The 25,558-nt window shown below is 32.7% G+C and overlaps 1 protein-coding gene across 1 annotated transcript; it reads right to left on the reverse strand.

Moving 5' to 3' along the window:
• Positions 1 to 5,995: 5,995 nt before the first annotated feature.
• Positions 5,996 to 21,451, reverse strand: LOC126775549 (TWiK family of potassium channels protein 7-like). Its single transcript, XM_050497572.1, has 4 exons — positions 21,375 to 21,451; positions 21,093 to 21,272; positions 7,203 to 7,879; positions 5,996 to 7,092 (listed from the first exon to the last, which is right to left on the reverse strand). The coding sequence occupies exons 3-4, from the start codon at positions 7,804 to 7,806 to the stop codon at positions 6,296 to 6,298; spliced, it is 1,401 nt and encodes a 466-aa protein (XP_050353529.1). The 5' UTR covers positions 7,807 to 7,879; positions 21,093 to 21,272; positions 21,375 to 21,451; the 3' UTR covers positions 5,996 to 6,295.
• Between the last annotated feature and the right edge of the window lie 4,107 nt (positions 21,452 to 25,558).

Consider the following 25,558-nt stretch of genomic DNA (forward strand, 5'->3'; position numbering starts at 1 on the left):
TTTTTCTGTCAAAAATTTCTCAGTAGCAGTCTAGAAGTTGGCAGTGTGTACACTCTCGTGACTCGGTAAGCTCGTAAAGCCTGCGCCTGAACTTTTTCCGGTCGCGTCGGATTTGCCGTTCCTTCGGATTATGAGTGTGAAGGAATAAAGAGTGCGCCTGTGTTTAAAAACACACTTGTTTATTATAATATGGCCTGCGCAGTCGTTCTCCCTTGTGGACGAAATTGGCCAGGAGGGCATCATAATTATACTCCTATCCTCGTCCAGAAAGAACATTAGTTGTCCCACAATCTGTTTGTTTATTCGTGATTTACATCAAAAAATAATAAATGAGATGAATAATGTTATTTTTAGGTAAATCACTAGAAACTTAATAATAAAAGTTTATTATTATCAAATTTAATACTAATAAATAATCATTAATGATAATTACTTGCTTATTAAAATAACATTGTCAAAAAAGAGTAAATAAATTGATATAAAAATATATTCATTATAATTTCTGATTTAAAAAAAATAATGTTTCATTTCATAAACAATGTTCAATAATATTATTTATTTTATTGTTTAAGTGCTTTGAGTCGTGATGGCCTAGTGGTCAGAAGACGTGAATGATTCCAAATTTAAACTCATCAGTGAATTTATAGTGATTAATTTGTGTTTATAATCACCTGCATGTGGCGGATGAAAATCTGCCACTTGTTTTCACCAATCCACATTGGAGAAGCGACATTTGCCCAATTTTGGTGCAGGAGTCTTAATGTATGACTCGTACTATATAAGTATCTTAGTACATAAATAATAATAATGTCCTCCAGACCGATCTCGGCTACAGCGGCCAATCTCAAGAGAGATTAGCCAACTGCGCAGGAGATATTATAGTGCACAAGCGTGTGCGCAAACACAGGTGCACTCTCTTTTCCCTCACTCTTGAAATCCGATGAGACGGCAATCCGACACGACCGGAAAAAGTTCAGGCACAGGACCAACGGCTTTAGGTGTTATCCGAAAGACGGGAGTGTACACACTTCTAATTTCCAGACTCCGGGATGCTACTGAGAATTTTCTGACAGAAAAACCCAATAACTTTTTATTGGTCCGACCTGGGAATTGAACCCAGGACCTCCGGGTCTGCGGCCTTACATCAAGCCGCTAGACCAACAAGACAAGACATAACACGACACAAGACCAACGAGGCAGTCAAAGTACATAAATAACTTTTATAAAAACACTTTTCTATATTCAAAAGCAAACGAAGTGGAAAAGAACGGTAATTTTAAATTGAATCGACACGTACACAAAGGGATTTATATCCCTTTAAATCCAATGAATAGTTAATACACTTGAAATATTAAAAATAATAACAACTGAATAAAAAAGCACCTTATAAATCTACAAAATATATTATTTACTTAAAATGTAATTCACTATTCAAAATATTTGTATAATCGTCACAAGAATGTACAAACAGAGAACGGGTTTACGGTACATTAAACAATTCATTTCTCTAACAACGTAATAAATTTAAGAGATCGCGCAAAATGTAATAACGAATGGTGAGAAAATTTTCTTCGCTGAATTCCTTTTACGATCTCATTTAATTCGGTATCAAATGTCAAGAGTTTTGTTTCAACCTTTGTTTTATTAGAACTCAGTAACTTTAAAAAAAAAGCGAATTATAATAATTTACAATACAATTACTTTTATAGTGAAACATGCATTTGTAAAGCCTGTCAAAATGATAGAATACCAAAAAAAAAAACGATAAGTAGATAGATAACTGATTAAAATGAAGTTCCCTTTCATATATTAAATTAATTACAAGAATATGATATTCACGCAACTTCTTATTCTTCGTCGTGACGCTCTTGTCAGAGCGGTCGTGGTCGCCATGAAGTATTATGAATTATTCGGCGCAGATGTTATTCGCCTCACGAGCCTTCGCCATAAGTCCCTGTTAGTGGTGAGGCTGGTGCATTCATGTAAAGGACCACCAACAGTTGTTTTTATTTGGTTGGTCCATCGCATGAGCGTCCTTCCACGTGGTCTGATGCCATCCACCTTGCCTTGAATAACAAGGCGCTCAATGGAGTCATTTCCTTGCCGGGAGACGTGTCCAAAAAATGTTAGTATGCGCTTTCGAACCAGCGTCGAAAGACGCTGTTTGATGCCGAGTTCTTGAAGAATGGAGATATTGGTGCGAAATTCGGTCCACGAAACTCTTAGCATTCGTCTCAAGCACCACATCTCCAGAGCATCGAACTTCTTTTTTTCGACCTGCCGCAAAGTCCACGTCTCCGCAGAGTATAGAAATATGGGGAAAACAAGCGTTTGTACGAGCCGGATCTTGGTTGCTTTGGTAATGTTTCTGTTGTTCACGCAGCTACTCATACATTTTTTTTATAGAATAGGAAGGCGGACGAGCATATGGGCCACCTGATAGTAAGTAGTCACCAAACGCCCTTGGACATTGGCATTGTAAGAAATGTCAGCCATCGCTTACATAGCCAATGCGCAACCAACCTTGGGAACTAAGATTTTATGTCCCTTGTGCCTGTAATTACACTGGCTCACTCACCCTTCAAACCGGAACATAACAATATCAAGTATTGTTGTTTTGCGGTAGAATATCTGATGAGTGGGTGGTACCTACCCAGACGAGCTTGCACAAAGCCCTACCACCAGTACATACATAGCCATACATTATGTATTATATACTAAAACCTACAATTAGATTAAATAAAAGATATAATGAAATGATAACAAAATTGTAATAAAGGACGTCATTATATCATTAATTGCACACGACTGTAAAAATTGTGATGAGAGATTTCTTCGGGTAATCTCTCTCATTCTCTATTCAACCGCAAAACAGAAGTACTTAGTATTGTTGTGTTCCGGTTTAAAGGTGAGTGAGCCAGTCTAATTAAAGGCACAAGGGACATAACATCTTAGTTCTCAAGTTTGGTGGTTCATTGGCGATGTCAGCGCTGGTTAACATTTCTTACAATGCCAATGTCTATGGGCGTTGGTGACCACTGCCATCAGGTGGCCCATATGCACATTCGCCTACCTATTTTATATAAAAACACACACACAGTGATTAATTATTTCACTATCTTTCTTCTTTTTCTAACTACCTGGACTATCTAGTCCAGATATGTATTTTTTACATTTACATTACATTAATAAATATAGCATATATATAAGAAAGTACATTTGTGTACGGACTTCGGTCACCGCCTTCTCAAACTCGTTTCCCCATCCAGGCACCAGCCTGTGGTGGGACCGAGGGCCTTGCCTTCACCGGCCGGGCCAAGAGGATAAAACCTCAATAAAAAACATTCGGTGGGTCGCTCACCCAAAGCGACGGTCGCAGGCGGGGTCGCGGTGGTGTGCTAACGCATTCCCGTAACCCCGCCACCATGCGGTGAGGCGGAAACGAGGAGGTTTTAGTAGGTAGGTCGATGGCCTTCTGCCCCGTGAGTCCCACATACCCGTCCCGGTCGTGTCCGGGCGGGAGGCGTAAATGCCTTTCCTCCACGAAAAAAAAGGCAAATAATTGGAAAAAAAAACATTTTGCTGTATCGAATAAAGGTATTTGACGTAATATAGACCGACCTTAACGGTTAATAGAATTAGAGCTTCAACAACCTTCAACCACCACTCTGCTTACACATATATATATGTAACAGCTTTTTACTCGAAATATGCAGGTTTCCGCACAATATCTTCTTTTACCACTGACCAGGAGTTGACTCTGTGATCTTTGATTACGATTCACATTTTATTTCCATTGGGAAAACTTCATTTTATTGTCTTTTCTCGTATAAGTGACAATTTTATAATTTCCGTATATTATATTTTAACTTATACATAATGTATAAGTTAAGCTAACCGATATCTTCCTTTTAAGTACTTGTTTGTTTGTGAAAAATGTTCAGACGTTCATTGATAGAAAACATTCCTTTTAATTGTATAAGTTTGTGCGGTAAAACTAAATTTAAAGTAAGCTACCTTTATACAGCGATAGTTAAGTTTGTGGTGCTAATATTTCATAGTAACTTACAAGATATATGTATGTTTATGTGTGTTATTAATATGACTAGCTAGTATTCTTCAAGACTTTAAGGATTAAAAAAAAAATCTAAAACCTATTTATTGAGACCGTTTTAACAAGATCAATAACAATTTTTGTATCTGTTGGTGAGGAATTGCTGCTGATTTGAAAACACTTAAATTGATCAGACCAATAGAAGTTGTACATATCCCTTCAACAACTAATATATAAAAACTGATGACCTTCAAACAGCTGAACAGATTCTCTTTAATCATAGCTAAGAACACTTTCAGTCTAGTCACCTTTCAAACAAAAAAAAAAAAACTAAATCAAATTCGGTCCCTCCGTAGTACCTACCATGCCACATATACACACATTACACTTATAACAACCCTCCTTTTGCGTCAATGTTAAAAAAGAACTACCGAGGTTCTGCATCTTTTTGGTAGAATCTGAATTTGTAACTGGAAGTAATTTTAATACGATTTAATCCTATAACATGATGATTCAAAAATGCTCAAAGGAGCTATTTTAATAAATTCTCATAATTATATAAATCATTTTCGAATTTCATTCATCGCAGATATTTCTATCCCATCACTGGTGGTATTTACTGGTGGTAGGGCTTTGTGCAAGCTCGTCTGGGTAGATACCACCCACTCATCAGATATTCTACCGCAAAACAGCAATACTTGATATTGTTGTGTTCCGGTTTGAAGGGTGAGTGAGCCAGTGTAATTACAGGCACAAGGGACATAAAATCTTAGTTCCCAAGGTTGGTGGCGCATTGGCTATAAGCGATGGTTGACATTTCTTACAATGCCAATGTCTAAGGGCGTTTGGTGACCACTTACCATCAGGTGGCCCATATACTCGTCCACCTTCCTATTCTATAAAAAAAAAAAACTTATTACATCGTATTACATACATCGGTCATTCGAACGATGTGGCCTGCCTATTGGCAATTTAGCATACTAACTCTATGAGTTATAGTGGTTAAATTCGTTTGTCTACGGATTATATTATTACGATCGGTCGCGTAGAGAAATACCGAGCATTGCTCTTTTCGAAACTTGGATAGCCCATCTTGGATTGTAAGCTACACGTCAGCCAGTCCTGTATTCGTGAATGAAACAATTCCTACATCAAAACTAAAACTACAATACAAACTAAAAGAACAATACGGAACATCAAAGAATAGCGGATACGTCTTTGTCAGGAAAATATGATCCATTCAAAGCAAATTACACAAATACAATATCAAATAAAACATAAAAAAAACCGCAGTGTTCTCAATATAATTCATTATATTTATTTAGATACCTAAACTAGGTCATCATGATCTAACCTTAAATGAATAACACATATTTTAAAAAAATAACCAACGCTTTTCATAAAAATGTTTTATTATCTTTTTTACACTTGGTATAATTGCACAAAACGTCTTAGGTCCTTAAATACATATATAGATGTTAAAATTCACACTATGTACGAACTAACATCTCTATACAGGAAACCACATTAATTAATTAGGTATAGTTGATTTCTCAAACCTAAGTAATCAATTCCTATTTCATTAACGCTTAAAAAAACCTTTATTAGGAAATCCGTAACACTTCAGACGTACCTTTGTAGTACTTTAACTTTTAATGCCATTAATAATACAATTAAAAATTTAATGTTCTTCCTATTAGTCTTAATTCTTAACGCAATTCCAATAACTGAATTAAAAGTTGATCAAATTTTATTTTATACAAAATGGTTACCTGTTAATTTAACAAGTTTATTTTATAACATTATATTAATTTCTTAGTATATAATTAGGTTTTATTTTTAAATTATTTTATGAGAGTATAACTTTATGGAGACAAATATAATTATTTGTCTAATTTGGCACTAAATTTACCTATTTAAAGTAATTAACAAACACTTCAGTCGTTTTATTATGTTTATCAAAATCATTTTATCTATACTAAAATTCACTCGTCCTAACAAATCTTGTAAATTCAAACTCCAATTTCGAATTCCAACTTTTAAATTATAAAGATTTAAAAGAACGTCTTTTTACATTGGTGTCGCCCGTTCTGGTTCTTTCTCTTCTTTAAGAGTGTAAACGGATCGATGTATCGTATTACCCTCGTACCTAGTATTAGGTATATGGTGCAACACTTCGGGGAGTGTCTCCACATCAGAATTGACTACTGTCTCTTCTGTGAAATTCCCGCTTTCGTCTCGTCAAGATCGCTGAAGAAATTCAGGTGTTGAACTCTTCAGATTATTTACTTTGAGTATTCTCTCATGGTGCCTTAATCGGTGAACAATCTCATCGTGGAGAACATTGAAACACATAGCTGTTAGCGCCAAACCAATCATAATGTAAATCGAGCAAAACCAGATAGTACCAGAAGAAGCACCATTTTTCTGAGTTAAACCAGGTGCCAAATGTCCGAAACCAATAGTGCTCAGGCTCATGAAGCAGAAATATACTCCATCTATAGGACTCCAACCTTCCAGTTGATATAAGACAAGAGCTCCAAAAAATATGTAGGTGAAAATAGCTGCTAGACATAATGAAATTGGTGCAAGAATCGAGAATCGACGCAGAGATATTTTTGAGTCAGTGTCAGCACAGCTCATTGAGTCACAATCACGTAGAAATTGTAAGCCTTGAGTCTTATCTTTAATAGAATTTGTACTCAGACTGTTAGCTTGTGATGCAGAAATAATTGTGCCCGAAGGTGATCGAACATAATACGGTTCTTGTAAATGTAAGGTTTGACTTCTATAATCATCCTGACGCCTTACTTTTTCTTTCCTTTCTTTCACAGCTATTGTTTTGTTATCAAGGCAACAATATCCACATTTTAAGCATAAACAGCAACATAACGCCCGACTGAAGAAACTACGAGCAAGTCTAGATAAGAGCGCTCCCACCACTGATAAATATAATAGTGTTAGTGGTATACCTATAACAGCATAACCAATCGTGACCGCTTTCCCAAGTGCTGTTTTTGGTGCCACACTGCCATAACCTGTAAATAAACAATTGAAAATAAATTAGATTGCTAGATTATAACAAAAAATGTTTTTTTTAAAAATTAATTAGCTTAATTTATTTATGATGTTTATCATTAAACTTTACCTATTGTTGTTAAAACTGTTAAGGAATAAAGGAATGCTTTGGCGAAATTCCACTCATAGTCATCAGTAACCAATGCTGGAGCCAATTCTAATGCTCTAACATCTCCATGTTGTTCAGAGACGTCAGCAGCAACTCGCGCAATAAGTTTTTCTTGAAATCTAGCAATTTCTTGAGCTGCAAGTCTAGTCCAGTTCTCTTTATACAGGATATTCAAGGATACCGTTATTTCCCAAATGCTTTCTACTGTTTGCGTTCTTAATTCAGCACTAACTTGTCCGATGCTGCTGTTAACTTTCGGTAAGGGATTAGATTTTCTATTTTCATTTGCATGATACGATGTCGTTGCTAAAGTTTTCTGATGCACCTTAGCAGCACTTCCTTCGATCGCTAGGAATATAAATGCTCCAACTAATGTATAAACAATAAGGATTGTGAGTATTCCTAAATTTGTTATACATCCAGCTATCAAACTTTTCTTTTTACTCTTTTTTGTTTGAATGCAAAGACAGCACGTTGTGATGACGTCATCATAATTACCTATTTTACCATTTTTCTTGTACTTGCCGTTAATGCTGTTTTTTTTCTTCTCCATATTTTGTTTCATGGAATAAAGCTATGATACATGCTTTTTGCTTCTTAAGTTTAAATCAAATTAATGGATTTGAGATCAATCATATCTGAAACAAACAAACAAAGATAGTAAACTACAAGTATAACTATGCAAAGTAAACATTATTGCTTATACAAACGCGCTTTGATTATTTCGTTAATAAAGATTCTTCAAAACCTGAATATAGAGATAGTATTTCTCGAATGTTGCTGAGACATAAAGTAACTTGACTAGTAAAAGGCGTGTCTGAAATAGCAAGGAAGGGGAAAAAGAAAATCAAAGACAATATTGTGAATAAATACGTTATATGCAACGATGTTCTCGAAAACAAATTCAATACAAGAATTTATTTAATAAATACATTTTCTTGTTACATTAATGGATCGTTATTAATACCGTAGTTGCATTTAGGTATTCTTGTTAATATCGATTAATATCGTTATTAATACCGTAGTTGCATTTAGGTATTCTTGTTAATATCGATAAAAGAGATGAGCTAAAGATCATCAATAATAATCCACATATATGTACATAAAAGTTACATATGTGGAATAAGCTAAAAGCTTCTTTGTGGAAAAAAACTAAAGGACCGATTAAAATTACGTGAATAACAAATATTTTATATATTTATTATTTAAGATAAGTAGTTTTTTTTATAGAATAGGAAGGTGGACGAGCATTTGGGCCACCTGATGTTAAGTGGACACCAAACGCCCTTAGACATTGGCATTGTAAGAAATGTCAACCATCGCTTATAGCCGATGCGCCACCAACCTTGGGAACTAAGATTTTATGTCCCTTGTGCCTGTAATTACACTGGCTCACTCACCCTTCAAACCGAAACACAACAATATCAAGTATTGCTGTTTTGCGGTAGAATATCTGATGAGTGGGTGGTACCTACCCAGACGAGCTTGCACAAAGCCCTACCACCAGTAAAATACATACACATTATATACCTCTTTATCTTAAATAAAGCCATTATTATTAACAAAATAGGGACAGTAAAATAGAATGAAACTATTGAATAATTATATAATATATAATGGCTCAATATTCAAATTTCGAAAATTATATCATTATTTAAACCTTATAGAACAAATAAAAAATCGTATGAAAATTCTGTTTAGATAACAGTTGATGTAGGCTACGGAAATCATCCTCACTATACATAAAGATTTGGCTTTACGCTGCAAGTTACAAAGTATCAGAACATTAGTGGTATGAAATGTTCATAGTTCATAGCACGCTTTCCACTACATTAGTCAAAGGTTTCATTTTCATCAACTTTTTATAAAGATTAATAATATCTTATCTTTTTATAATAAAGACTAAAATATACTTAGTTAAATTATATTTTTTAGACTTATATATTTGAATCAATTTTCTTTTTCTTACCATACAAAGATAGTCATTAGCTTATACATATGTGGGCTCTAAGAATATGGATTGAAGATTTTTGGTTAAACGTCTATATCGAGAAATTAAACATCAATCGGGAGGCATAAGAGGATTACTGTATCCATTTTCTTTACGCGTCGACTTCGCTCGTATATTTTTAGCGTTTATACGAATATATTATTCTTTGAACATACATTTAATGGTTTACTTATTTAAGGACACCTTTTAACAAATAGCTTTTTAGCAATTAGCTTCGGCTTTTCTACAGCTTTGACTGTTCGAACTTTGGACTTTGTTCCTTATTTTTGTTATTATTATTGTTGTGGCTACGGCTACTTTATAAACACCGCAGTTACGACTGTGCTTTCTACTGAACTACGGTCTAGTTTATTGATTTATTGATAAGACTTTCAGTTTTTTATACACGTCAGCTACGGCTGTGATACCTAATGGACTTTAGTTCCATTCCATATATTATTAACTAATTGTGGGCGCACTATAAAATTGTATGTCCCATAATCGAGGAAGGTTCACCGATGCGTGGTGGTAGCTGATGGCGGGTATGGGGCCAATTCAGTTTCCTCCCCCTTTTATATTTTTCTAAATCAGTTAAATATATAAAGATGGGAAGGAGCGACATCCTTTAAGTACTCGTAAGAGGTGTTAAAGGAAATGGGACCGGGATCTCATTACTGAAATCGTTTACAATTTCAGTCAATTAATTTAATCAATTAAAATTTTGCATATATTAATAAATAAAAATAAAAATAATAATAAAAACGTATTAAAAGATAAACATAGTTTTATTTGACTCCCCTATAGTTTGTTGACCATGTGATTCCTGACGCTCTAAAAGAACACGGTTATTACGAAAACAACATTATTAATATCCTAACTAACTAGACGAAATCACCAGCCAATGTTTTATTTAAATAATAAAGATATGAATATTTAATTTTTTTATAATTAAGGTAGGCAGGGATTGGTTACAATGTTTCATTCACCCTTCCATGATATAAAAGGAAATTAAGGTTTAAGAGTTCTCGATGACCAGCTCGGTTCTTTTATGGTCTCTAATATTTCAAATAATTTTATCAAGAATTGATCGCGTATACAAAACAAAGCGAATCAAAGTACACGCTATGATATATGTTCAATTTATTATCAATTCAAGTCTAACTCATAACTAAGTTCTGGAGCGTTTCAAGCTCGATGCTTTCCGCCTGTTTTTGCTACACGTTAAGTTTGCAACTAATCGGTAACTTCTGTTTGAGATTGGATATAGTTGGAAACTAGTGTCGGGGATTACGACTCTTATTAATTGATTTGATATCTTCTATATGTTTATTAAAAACTGTACATAAATGTACTTTATTTGTTGCTTAGTTCCTCTTAGAGAACATCATGCAAAAATGTCTTAACCATCGAATACTACTACCACTACTGAGTATATTAATTGATATTGTCGATCGAAATATTGTTGTTCCAAGAATTTATATAGGGAGTGATGAGATTCATTAGGAGAGAGTAGCAGTGGCTTTTAAAAGGCATAAAATATAAAATTTATTATTTAATTTTTACGTAAAATACAATAGTAAAATATAAGTTCAGATAATTTTAATGTATAGATTTTTATAATTAACGAAAAGTATAAAGTTTAAAAAAAAACTCGATTCATTGTTATGTTCCTCAATATAATAATTTTAGCAATACGTTTTATGTCTTTCCTATCTACTCTTCAATTAGGAATATTCACATAAAACTTTAGTTCCAACGTCAACCAATATAGGTTTCCTGTATTCATATTCATATATGTAATTTAAATGTTTAGGTAATACCAAAATTTAAAAATCTATCTGTCAGGAATGCTTTAATACTTTTCACAGATTCATAGATAAAATATATATAGCAATTAAATTGCTATTGATTTTAGAAAACAATACGAAGCTGTATGCTTTGTTTCAACAACAATCGTAAGTTAGATCCGCAAACAGCGACTAGCTAGTTTAAATCTACCAATATCATTTATATAAAGGACGAAAATGTTACCCTTCCAAATTAAAATGTCACACTATTTTTTTATAAAATACGTAGACGGACGAACAAATCGGCTAACTGTTTTGAAGCGATCACCACCACCCATAGACATTGGAGCTTTAAGAAATATTAACTGTTCCTTACATCGCCAATGCACCACCAACTAGAATTACGATGTAATGTGCAGTGCCTGCAGTTACACTGGATCACTCACCCTTCAAACATCAACACAACAATACTAAGTATTGCTGTTTATCAGTAGAATGTATGGAAAGTGGGTGGTACTTGCCCAGAGGGCCTTGCACATAATCCTACCAAGTGTTAAGCACGTCTCGTTTCAAAACATAATTATTATAAATGATCATTAGTGAAGTTTCCACCTATTTTCAAGAGCCAGTTACATAAACAATTATAACATATAAATGAAGCACGGAAGTTAGCCGAAATCCGTTTTTACTCCACGTTAGTTTCTGTGGAACTAATCGGAAACTCCTATTGAACACGTTGAGAAGTTGGAGGGCATTAAGACGGTAACGACCGTAACAATATTTCTATCGTCAAACTATCTTACGTGTTATATTCAAATGCACTGGGTTTCTGTAATCGTGAGCATATGTAGACACAGTGGATAATTCTACTAACAATGGATCATCATTATCTTTATAAGTATGTATTTACAAAAGAAAAATAGTATATGTAGTATATCAGTTCTCTGGTTTCCATATTACAAGCTTAATTTGGGATCAGATGGCCGTGTGTGAATAAATGTTCCAGGATATTATTATTATTATTATACTGGCTGGCAATGATATAAGTTTTGTTTATGTTTTTAACGTAATATTTGAAACTTAAATTTGCAATTATTATTCACTCTGCTTAGTTTTAATTAAATAAGAGATCGCTAATGTTTTAAAAAAATATGTTTGGTACCAACATATAGTTTCATAAAAATCATGTGACAAACCCTAAATTCTCAAATGTCTTACTTAGTAAATGAACGTAATGTTAAAGTTTAAATAAAAAATAATTTCCAGCCTAACCTACGCAATATATAAATTATAATCTTTTTTTTTTGTAAAATTATATTGTATGAAATGAAAGTACATAATATGTCATTTAATGTCAAATTAATTATCATTTGAACTAGTAACTAAATTGTATATATTTATATATAAAAATTTTAAAATGAATACACAAATAATTATTTCTATTTAGGTTACATACAAAATTAAATTTATTATGATGAGTTGCAAAAGTAAGTAACAACCGCTAAGCTTCCATCCTAACCTTAAGCATACGATTAAGTAGAAGCTTTCTCCTAATCTGCTGCGCAACTCTAAAAGGAATTGTCACATAAATATTCGTCAGAAGTTTTCTTAAAACATAATGTTTATGCATATATGTTTTCCCACGATATTTATTTTTCAAGAAAGCATGATGAATCCTATATAATGATCGTTAGGGGAACTCCTCGACTCGCTATGGATAAACTAGCTGTATTTTGTAGAGCAACTGAGCCATGGAGTATCAATGTGAAATCTTTATTAATTTTTAATGTTTTTGTGCCGAAATATGTGGAATTTGGATTTAACGGAAAAAATCTATTTACGTTACATCGTGTCACAGGTACATAAGTTATTACTCATACTTCTTGTTTTATGTACTATTAATTGTGAGTAAAAGCAATTTCACTAAATCGGGTCAGGAGATAAACCTGTGGCAAAAATCCACCACACATGATTTCCTTACGATGTTTTGTTTCACCACTGAGCATGAAATGTATTTATAAGGACTAAATAACAAATGAAAATTCAGTGGTTCTTGCCCGAGTTTACACAAAATTTGAGTGGAAAATATTCACGCGTTCTAACCACTGGGCCATCGTCTTTTCGTTGTTGACCATATTGATTTTAAAAAGCGATTCGTTTGTGTGTTTGGAATTCACGCAAATATATTACAAATCTTAATTAAAACGAATACTTTTCTTATAACATAATTACCTGTATGGATAATTTAATATTACGTGTATAAGATGAAAATATAGATCAGTAGATCAAACATCTTATATCTCTCTTGCAAATTTAAATAATGACAAGTAAAACTCAACAGAAGACTTTCATTTGTTGAGGAAAAAACATCGCAAAAATTTGCATCAGCAAAAATTTGACACACGCAATGTATGTTAAGGAAAAAATATCTTCTTAACGATAGCCTGCATTAAGCAATGTAAATTTTTTTTTCTGAAAAACTGTTAAAAATAATATTAATATATCAGGCGTATTACTCGATATATTTTTTTTTAAATAAAATATATGTATATAAATAAAAAGCGATAAAAAAGCGTGCAGCTTGTAATTGATTTTCATGCAGTATATACAACATACATATTTGGGCTTTGTGCAAGCTCGTCTGGGTAGGTACCACCCACTCATCAGATATTCTACCGCAAAACAGCAATACTTGATATTGTTGTGTTCCGGTTTGAAGGGTGAGTGAGCCAGTGTAATTACAGGCACAAGGGACATAAAATCTTAGTTCCCAAGGTTGGTGGCGCATTGGCTATAAGCGATGGTTGACATTTCTTACAATGCCAATGTCTAAGGGCGTTTGGTGACCACTTACCATCAGGTGGCCCATATGCTCGTCCACCTTCCTATTCTATAAAAAAAAAACAATAGGGATGTAATAATAATTTATAGTTTTTATTGCCTAAAGTTTTTTTTCGTTGGTGCCCAAACGATCCATTGCATAGTTATGGGTTTTTTCAAAACTACTTCAAACTACTTTTAAGAACCTACTTCAATAAATTATATTTTGATTAACAACTATAACACCAACAATTACACTATAAAATATAAGTTAACAATCTGAATAAAACTTACCTACTGAAAGTTTTATTATCAATTTCGAATTTATGTCTACGAATCTCGCTTAGAATCAGTTCAAGCGCACGCAGGGTAATGAAATAATTCATTTAAATTGGAATAGAGATTTCAATGGGACATTAGGCGTTGGGGAGGCTAAAACTCTGTAATATTGGATTATATCACTGATTTATGCAAAATCTTTATCGGCAGCGACACCTGAAATTGGATTTTGGTGTCGTCGCATTACTTTTGGTAAAAAGGGCTTAAAATGTTTTCCGGTCTGACCATATTTTAGGAATGTATTTTAACTTATATATAATTGGATGTGTGTAATATAAAGAATAAAACAATTTAATTTAAATCTTTTTGAAAATTTATTAATATTAAGGATATAGTCGGTTGCCAATTTTCCTTACGTATATTTTTTCTTACGCCCGCTACCAGTCCGATGTCTGAGCGGGTACATAATGAAACAATTGATTAAAAAACAGTGAATTTATATTTTATAGCAATCATATTTTAAAAATCCTTATTTAAATTCGCTTATAATGTAAACGCTTGAACTAATTTCGTGCTACTCTTACTGTGTGTCAGTAAGTTAAGCGTTTAGTCCATCAACGTCGAAAAGTATTAGCGGCTTTCATAATTTTTCCCCTTTTGTAACAAAACTTCAAAATGTATCGGACAGGACAGCGGACAGAAAAACTAAAACCGTTTGTAAATTTTTCTTAAAATATAATTTATTTATTGTTAATCAAATAATCAAAACCAGCCATATACAATCAAAAAGATTTTACTGCAACTTAATTAAAAAATACAAAAACAAAATTTTCCTCGAATATGTCAAATCAAGCAAGCAAGTTTAATTGCACTTCGGTACTTACTAAATAATTTAAAACATAAATTCACGTTGGTTGTACACTAGCACCAACGTCAGCATAAAATGCAAAAAAAAACATACTGCTATGCTATGCTATACAATGAAGATGTGTTTAAAAACTCCTGCATGATTAAGGAGCGTACTGAGGCCTGCATTCAGGACGGCACAATTTCCCTCCCCTTGTTATTTTTTATGAGAACCGTAATAATGTTCATATACGCTTGTATTATATCGGTGGAAGCGGAAAATATCACTTTAATATTAAATGACGTAAGAGTTTTTTGTAAAGATTCTATGAAAAACGTGGGTATGACAAAATATCTCGGTGGATCAAAGAACCTATTAAACAGCTCAACATTTAAGTAACAGTATTTTTTGTAAAAATATAATAATAAGTAAAACATATTGAAATGACATAGTGTCATAATGGCAAAACTTTTAAGATTTAAATTACTAAAAATCAAGAAATCTGCATGTCAGTGGAATTATAAATCATGTAACTATTTGCGGTGTATCTATGGTGGACTAAGCTATCCCTATTTTACGTGTGAAAGTTCTTCCAGGATACCCCCTGGGCCTCTGCAGAATAGAACGGAGATAGAGATTAATTCCATTCTATCCATTAAAAACTTTTTAATAGCTACATGCATCAGAGAGTATATTTATTAATAAAGAAGGTTTTTCGTAGTAGTCGTATCGGATAATATTTTACAAGCAAATTTATAAAGGTATTGGAACGCATATAGGAATATTAGTTGCATAGAAATTTTGTACCTAAAATCAAGTCACGTCGCAGCAGGTATCGGGCGTAACATTTTAGTGGTTCTAGCGACATACTCGACACGTGGACGCTCATGTGAACAGGGACCAATTTAACTGAACACTAGCCTCTCTTAAACAGTGAAGTACGCAGAAATTAGACAAAAAAATGTACACGTGTTATTTAAATTTATCAATGATTATTCATAAAAATTTAAAGAATTTTCAAAGTTTATATAACTGTATTATTATTAGAGAAATAACTGGCTGTAAATAAATAAAATCATACAAAAATAGATTCGTTTTATAAGTAGTCAGCGATGGAAATGTTTCTGATGTGAATAAAAATAAAATTTTGAAGTATTCATTTTATAAATCCCTTTTTTATAAAAAAAATAGACTCGCTTATTGCACTTTATTTGAATAATCGAATAAATGAAAATCTATAAAAACAGAAACAAATGGATATATAACATATTACAACATTATGGTTAAATAATTTAAATATCACATTATAATTTAAATAACATAACTAAGCAACAAGATAGCATTATTCACCGTAAAGGGCGAGAACGAGATTGGCATTATTTGTTACAGATACACTATAAACAAGCTACCACAGATAATAAAAACGACAGATAAACTATGAATGCGCTTAACGACAATTTTACAGCCTCACAAAATGCTTCCCACAAACGTTTTGAATTTGAATACCGATTCATGGCCATTAAACACAGGGTTCGATTTTATTCTTATCGATTTTTAGTTTATAACAATTTGATAGCTGTTAAGTATACAGAAATTGAATTGGTGAAGTCTGAAGTATTGAACTGAAGTAATTAATTATTATTGGTGCGATTTTTGATTTGTTGAATGTTTTCAACTTGTGAAATTCGTAAGTTTAAAAAAAAACGTGTTTTTTTTCGTGAAGAATTGCGTTTTTTCCTTTATCTTCAAATGTATAATATTTATATGCTGATGAATTTATTACAAATCAATGAACAATTTACACATATCCTTTTATATTTTATACGTTAATATCAAACGAAAAGCTATTCCCTTGTCTTAAATAATGGCTTCCGGTTTCCTGAACCCCGAATGTAAAGACAGATCTAAGAAAACATTTTATTAATTGTTATAGTACCGACTTCACACTGGCTAAATATTTGTTTTTATATTGAAATATAATGATTTTATATTTTACTTGGTGATAGCGCTTTATTGTGATTAGCGCAAGCCCCTCTGGTGGTACCTACCCACCCACATATTACACTCTACTGATAAACAACAATTTAGTATTTTTGTGTTCTGGTTTGTAGGGTGAGCCAGTGTAAGTACAGCAGAAGGGACATAACATCTCAGTTCCCAGTTGGTGGCGCATTGATATAAAATGTTTAATATCTACAGTATTAATGTCGATGAAAAATTTTCTCGTCCGCCTTTCTATTTTATAAAAAAAACAATATGGGATTGAATCCGGTCATCCTACGATACTTATGATTATTATTTATTAAAAACAGAAACAATAACAAACAATATGATTTATTTTATTAATTGGTAAATATATATACTATGATGACTAAATATTTTGATGACTAAATATTTTGATTGAACGGTATGTTCAATCATTTTCAAAAAAGTATAAATAATTTATAGGTACAAATAAAGAAATACGATATTGAAGCTAATAATATTTTGAATAAAAAGCAAGAAGTTATTCATAAAATAACGACAAATATTTGTAACGTAGTAAAAACAAATAAAAATAAAGTTTCCCTTTGTAATGTATTATGATAACAGAAAATACAAAAAAACATAAAAGTTACCCAACATTTAGTCTAAAAGTAATATAATATCTAAACATTTATTTAGAATAATTTTCTTTACGTATTTCATTACTCAATAATTTTTATGTCTTCGGTAAGAAAATTTTATAATTTTCCGAATCTAATTTCTACCTTTTCCCCAATATGCGAAATCGTACAAACGAAGTTATGGAATACTTTTGGTTTAACTACATATATGACTATGGTAACAAAACTCGATATTGTCCGGTCTGAATATATAACCAATTAAAATAGTAATGGGTTTAATGGTATTGAGATTGATGTGCTGCAGCGCCATTTAGTAGTTAGATGGAACAGGTGAATAGTATAAAAAAATACTCCATGAAAAAACTTATGTGATTTTCATGGTAATCGGTTACAATCACTTTTATTATTTATCCAATAAAAAGGATACTTTTTCTTATCAAAGAATACTATCAATCTGATTTTAAGGAACCACTTATTTTAATTTTTTCCGATACTCAAACCTTTATCGGCTAATGAGGTCGAGTGCCTATTACAGCCCACTTAAGGTCATTAATAAACAGGCTAAGGCCTCCTCTCCTATTTAGAAGAAAACTATCAAATTCCACCAAGCCGCTTCAACGCCGTTTTGGATACACTCGTGACAGACTTCAACTAGCATGTGTCGGATGTATCCTCGATGTCTTCCATCACAATCGAGCACGAGATGATTTATAAAATTAAGCACATGAAAATTCGGTGGTGCTTGTTTATTAACAACTTATAAAAATCACTGCCAAATAAGTTCTGAGCGTACATGAGTCGAGAGGAAAGGTTGTGTCATTATTGGGGACGAAAATATCTCAAAGGCTCACCTTTCGTATAGCTAGCCAGACCACCCGTAAAGCTATTGAGACCAATGATTTGGAAATCATAATGAAATAACCAATTTGAATATTGACGTATGTTTATTTCGACTAGAGCGTAAATGACTTGTTCGAAGCGACAAGTCCTACACTGTTTTAATTTCTCAAATCATATTCTTATTTAACTAGTATTTTTATTATAAGATTCAATTTTAGTTGGTCAACACTTGTTATTCAACAAAAGTTGTAACGAATTACAATAATAAAAAAAAATATAATAAAAAGATTTTTCTATTAAAATTAATTTAATTAATTTATTTTAATCTTAAATTAAAATTCACAATTTTAATATTGAATCGACCTTTATTTTTCAATTGTAAAAAGTCTTCTCAAAACTACAAATACAGCGAGTGGTCACCAACACCCATAGACATCGGCATTGTAAGAAATGTTAACCATCGCTTACTTTACTAATGCGCCACCAACATAGTCATAACCAAACGTTATGTCCCTTGTGCATGTAATTACACTGTTGCTCACTCACCCTTCAAACCGGAACACCACAATACCAATTACTGCTGTTTTGCGGTAGAATATCTGATGAGTGGGTGGTACATACCCAGACGAGCTTGCACAAAATCCTACTACCAGTATAGTGGTATATGTAAGTGACAGTCGTATGTATCAAATCATTATTTTATTTTATCTGCTGGCTTATTTCACGATTTCATCGCGCTTTAAATGAAAAAGGCTTTTCAATTTTTTAATTTAATAGCACAAAAATCAACGAATCTCCTAGTGTTTGTTTTTGAATTCAACCTAGATACAAAAAATGGAATTACGATACTAACTATCACGTCGAATCACACACGTCCTGTGAGTGTGGTGATGAAGAATATGTTTGTATGTGTGTGTGTGTGATTTTAGGATGTAAATATTTCAGTAAATTTGAATATAAATATAATGTCATTGATAAAAAACTAAACATTACTAAATAAGACAAAACTATAGACAATCATGTTATACTTGATATATTTTTTAGACCTTTTAGAAATTTATTTACATTTTTATTTTAATATATTTATATTATTAACACAGAAAAAAAGACAAAAAAAAGAAAATAGCATGTAATGATTATAAAAATAGTATGTGTGTGAAAGTCTGTGCACGTTTTTTATCAAAGTAAAGTTAATCATAATTAATAATTATTTACGGCCTTATAAACGTTGCTAAGCGGCTGTTTAGTTAAACACTGATTTCGCTCTTTCTGCCATTATTGATTGGACATTAGACAAAAACACAACGGTGTTTAACTAATCATCCGCTAAACAATATGTATAAGTAAGGCTGTTAATTATTCATCAACAGTAGTACCCTGTCACATTAAACAGGTAACGAAAATTATAAGAATAAAATGTCAGATTATAAAATTAAGATAATGGTTGAGGTTTTGTGTTCTTAGTGATCAGTAACAAAAAACGTAAATTTCATATCAAATTTTTTTTTTTGCGGGAACAGTTGTTGAAGTTTTTGCTGTTTCGTTGTTATCTGAACTGAACATAAAAGTATAATAACAAAAATATTATACATATGTAAATTCGATCGTATTTTTTTAGAGTTTTCATACAAATTACTCCAACTGTTCAGAGAACTTTTAAAATACATTTTATTAAATGTTATTCTCTACATAACAAACAGTTTTATTTCCAAATCATGACTTCAACGATTTAGTCATAGCTTTTATAAATGAGGCAAAATAATGTTATTTAAATATCGAATATAATTTTAATTTAAAAAAAAGACCTACGTCCTTACTTATAAATTTTGCTTGGCGGTTTTTACTTAAACACGGATTTCGCTCTTTTTATCATTATTGATATGACATTCGAAAGAAGATAATACAGCAATATTAACTAACCACTCGCTTTGCTACGTTTCCGATGGTGAAAAAGTTACTCTTTATTTATTTTTTATTCGATGATACTTCAAACTAAATAATAATAATAATTAAGCTAGCTTTTATACTTAACGCACGCATTTTATATAATGCGTGCGTTAAAAATACTAATTATAAAACACAAATAAATTTGAAAATAGTTTTTATATTAATTCATATTAAATAATAACGTCTGTCTGGCTGGCTTAAAATGCTGCATTAATGCAACCCCAATTATGAATAGAAAATTCAACTCGGATCTGCTTATGCTGACAGAATATGTACGTCAGACAAACGATATTATAGCATTTAGAGCTATGCAAATATAGCCTATTTTTGAATGCATTGTGCATGGTAACTACAAGTCCACTGTATTAACAGTTCTTTTGTATGTCACACGTATTCCCATAAGTGGCTTTTTTCACAAAGCCACGTAAGAACTGAGGAACGCTTAGAAGAGTTCTATGTTATTAATTTATATTGTTCGTTATGTTTTTTTTTTAAGATGAAGGACGGAACAATAACATTTAAACAAATAAGTTCAATAAGCTGTGTTCAATTTAACAATATTAAATGAAAATATGTTAATTAAAAACGTTTGAAGAACATAAATAGGTATCTAAACGAAAAATAAATTCAGTCTTAAATAAAACTACAATAAAAACATACGAATTAACTACCAATCTGTTTGTAAGTTTCAAAATGTATACTAGAATTTAAAAAAAAATAGGAATAAAAACATACCTCTCATCACATGTCCAATTTTCTGCAATTTTTTAAATTCAAGTATTTGACAATCGGATTTTTAACTAATCATATTCTGAAATTTTTATTCAAAAGATTCTGGACACTGATAATTTTAGTTGACAATTGAAAGTTCAAACGCTCGGAGTGTGTTGCAGTCACTCAATGATTACCACTGATCTGTCAACATAATGAACCTTAAAGTGATTGAATTAACAATTCTTACATACAAAATCACTTATTATTCATTCACTATATTTAAAAAAACAATGTGCTTATTACTTATAGTTTGCCCTTTAACCGTATATTTTGGGTTATTTTTTTATTTATAGCACAAATAAGTCACTACAATGGGTTAAGACTCGACCACTATCCGCCATCTTGGAAACTATACCGCGCATGCGTATTTTTTTTTAAATGGCGCATGCGCTCTTTGCTCGGTTTTAATGAAAAGATTGAATGAAAACATTTCCATAAGTATGATTTAGTAAAAAAGAGGTAAATTTAATTACTCAGTATAAGTAATTAATAAATAGTAAATTTTAAAACTAAAAAAAACAATGCGGTTTCTATGTGTGAATAGTTATATCTCATATTTCTACATTTAAATATAGAAATATACTGTAAAAAGCTTTTTATTGAGTCATATCATAATATGTCTGCATAAAGTTCATTTAATTTATAAAAATATATAGTTTTTATTTATCTCTAAAACTGTATTTATTTTTACTTAAAATTATATTATATGTAACATTTCTATTTAAAATGAAGTTTTGATAAGGAACTGTTATTACTTCTGGCACAGCCCCTAAAGCCTAAAAAGTCATCTACTGATTGTTAAGTTGAACTGTATCTTTTTTTAAGGAAATAAACTAATTTATTTTTAACTAGTTTTCGCCCGTGATTTCGCGCACGTTTTGGGGAAGTCTGTTAGGTTTGTAAAAGATGTTAGGTTTAAAAAAGTACACTGTCTCCTTCCTTAGGGTTCAAGCTTACTTCAAACCTAACATAATTAAAATTATATAGCCGGGAAAGCGTATTAGACGGACAGACGACAGAGTTACTTTCGCATTTATAATATTAGTATAGATTGTTAGATTGCCTCGTTGGTCTAGTGGCTAGATATAAGACCGCAGACATCGAGGTCATGGGTTCAAACGCTAAGTCGAGCCGAAAAAAACGTTTTTCTGTCGAAAATTCTCAGTAGCAGCCCGGAGTTTAATAGTTGATAGTTTCACTCCCGTGCATCGGAAACCACGTAAAGCCGTCGCTCGCGCCTGAACACTTTCCTTCGTGTCGGATTGCCATCTTTTGACTAATCTTTGTTTGGCTGTCGTTACTGATATCGGTCAGGAGGACATCATCATAAATTGTAATTATGTGATGGTTGATGGTTCTTCTCTCGTGACGGTTTTCCTCGATCTAACCTACATTCAGAAACAATAATAAAATGACATTTAATTTAATCTTGTTCACTGACGTTTCAAAGAGCCATCTTCAATAAAATAATATATATAACGTGTATTTCACTAAGAATCCTAATCATTAGCCATTTCAATATCCATCAAGTTTTATTAATATTGCATGTTTTATTATTATTTGCTTTTGACTTGCTCGGTGGTCTTATTGCTAACTTAGGTGGGTGAGTGGCTATTCTTTTATATAATAAAGAAAAAAATATACACTGGAAAGTTATCTGATATGCATATATATAACTGACGTACACAACTTGCGTTAATACAGTTTTTGTATGCTAAGTTTTTAATACAAATGGCCAACACATTACACATCTGCGATTTGCCGACGACATTGTCATCATGGCGGAGACTCTGCAGGATTTGGAAGAGATGCTAAACAGCCTGAGCGATTCTTCAAGACAAGTAGGTGTCGGGATGAACATTGAAAAGACCAAAATTATGGCAAATCGTCATGTATTCCCGAGACCAGTGGTCGTAAATGGCTCTCCACTTGAAGTTGTGCAGGAATATATCTACCTGGGCCAAACTATACAACTTGGCCAGCACAACTTTGAGAAGGAGGCTAAAAGAAGAATACGTTTGGGCTGGGCGGCATTCGGGAGGTTACGTCATATTTTTGAATCGTCGATCCCACAGTCGCTTAAGACCAGGGTTTTCAATCAGTGCAACCTGTAATGACTTACGGTGCCGAAACGTGGACACTTACCGTAGGACTGGTCCACAAATTTAGGGTCGCTCAGCGAGCAATGGAACGTGCAACGCTTGGGGTTTCTCTGGCAGATAGAATCCGAAATGAGAACTAAAGTCACCGACATCGCGCTTAGAATTAGCTCGCTGAAGTGGAAGTGGGCTGGTCATGTCTCCAGGCGCATTGATGGCCGATGGAGCCGACACGTGTTGGAGTGGAGACCACGCTTAGGTAAACGTAGTGTAGGACGCCCTGTGACAAGATGGGCCGACGATTTAAAAAAGGTGGCAGGTTCGGGATGGATGCGGACTGCCCAAGATCGGGATGGTTGGCGTTCTATGGGGGAGGCTTTCGTCCATCAGTGGACGGCAAAAGGCTGAAAAAAAAGAAAAAAAAAAAGTTTTTAAAGATATTTAAAATATTCGAAAATAAACATACGGTTAACGTAAATCTAAAATTATACCAAAAAAAAAACATGAGACACAACCACACATACTTATTATTCTTTATATACAACATACATATATGCTTAAATAAATTACTTTTCTAGCTGTTGTTTGCCAATTTATATGAATATTTAATTTTCTTTTTAAACGTAGCAGGAGAGTCGTGTAAGATGTGTCCAAACCTGACATCATTTCCTCCAATTCACTAACAATACTTAAAGTAAAAGCCGAGATGGCCCAGTGGTAAGAACGCGTGAATCTTAACCGATGATCGTGGGTTCAAACCCGGGCAAGCACCACTGAATTTTCATGTGCTTAATTAAAATTATGATTCATCTCGTGCTTTACGGTGAAGGAAAACATCGTGAGGAAACCTGCATGTGTCTAATTTCACTGAAATTCTGCCACATGTGAATTCTACCAACCCGCATTGGAGCAGCGTGGTGGAATAAGCTCCAAACCTTCTCCTCAAAAAGAGGAGAGGAGGCCTTTAGCCCAGCAGTGGGACATTCACAGGCTGTTACGGATTACGGATACGGACTTAAAGTAAATAGAGTAATATTTACTTGATTGTAGGGCTCTGTGAAAATTTATCTTACCGCCAAACAGCAAACCTTAGTATTGTTGTTACGTGGTATATATATAAGTACAGGCACAAAGGTTATATCTTAATTCTCAAGGTTGATGGCGCATTGGCATTGTAAGAAATGGTCAATGTTTCTTACAGTACCAATGTCTATAGGCGATGGTGTTCACTTAACAACAGGTTACCATATTAAAATAACATCCTGTTAATGATCCACTGCTGGGCTAAGGTCTCCTGTTAAGGAAAAGATTTGGAGTGGTAGACTTTAATAAATTTGTAGGACTGGCTCGAAGACCTTACTTATTATTCAACTTATATTACTCTATAAGAAAAACTTTCTATTGCTGAATTTAATTAAAAAATACATGTATCAACCGAATGTTCATTAATTTCAACACACTCAGAGAAATTAATACACTAAACATATAAACTAAAAAGTACATACTCGTATTGTATTAGTTATTCCTGTTGTTTCACGTACAAAGCCGTCAAAGTTAACATCAAAGCTTTTAACTGATTCAACAAAGTGTGGAAATAATTAGAATTTTAATTCGTCCGAATAATACCTTCCATTTTTCGAAAAAAAAAACGTATGTTACTGTCAGCATAAACTATGCGGAGACATCTCGTGCTTAAAATTGTACATATATTTGGTTTCGTTTAAATAAACCATCAAAATAAATATTGTGTACAAAAATCTCCATTTATACAAAAACATTAGCAGTTATATATATAAACAACCGCGTCGGTTCTAGTCTGAAGAGTCCGTGACGTCACGGCATTAAGCATGAGAATTCGCTGAAAATGGTTAGATATTTAAATGTTTTAAGAGGAAATGCATCCATTTCCATTATACATATTTAAATTCGGATATTTAAATTAAGGCACTATTTTGTTTGTATCTATGGTAAATTCTGTTGTGTCTAGTTCATTGTAATTCAGTTTACTTGATACTCTTTGTCTGATATTTAAATATAGTTATATGGAACAAATGCATCTATACTTTTATCTTTTTACTTGTTTTACTGGTTGTAGGGCTTTGTGCAAGCTCGTCTGGGTAGGTACCACCCACTCATTAGATATTCTACCGCAAAACAGCAGTACTTGGTATTGCTGTGTGAGTGGTGGTGGTGGTGGTGAGTGAGCCAGTATAATTACAGGCACAAGGGACATATAAATAGATAATATAAAAAAAATGTAAATCTTAATTTTTTTAATAAAAATTAATCTTAGGTCTACTTTTTTAATATAAATCTTTTAAGTTTTTA

This window comes from Nymphalis io, chromosome 18 (assembly GCF_905147045.1).
Source record: "Nymphalis io chromosome 18, ilAglIoxx1.1, whole genome shotgun sequence".
NCBI classification, from domain to species: Eukaryota; Metazoa; Arthropoda; class Insecta; order Lepidoptera; family Nymphalidae; genus Nymphalis; species Nymphalis io.

Excerpts from the sequence above, each read along its gene's own strand:
- LOC126775549 (XM_050497572.1), bottom strand. The coding sequence starts at position 7,806 with ATGAAACAAAATATGGAGAAGAAAAAAAACAGCATTAACGGCAAGTAC. Across the intron at positions 7,093-7,202 it reads AACAGTTTTAACAACAATAG|GTTATGGCAGTGTGGCACCA; the intron begins GTAAAGTTTAAT and ends GTTTATTTACAG.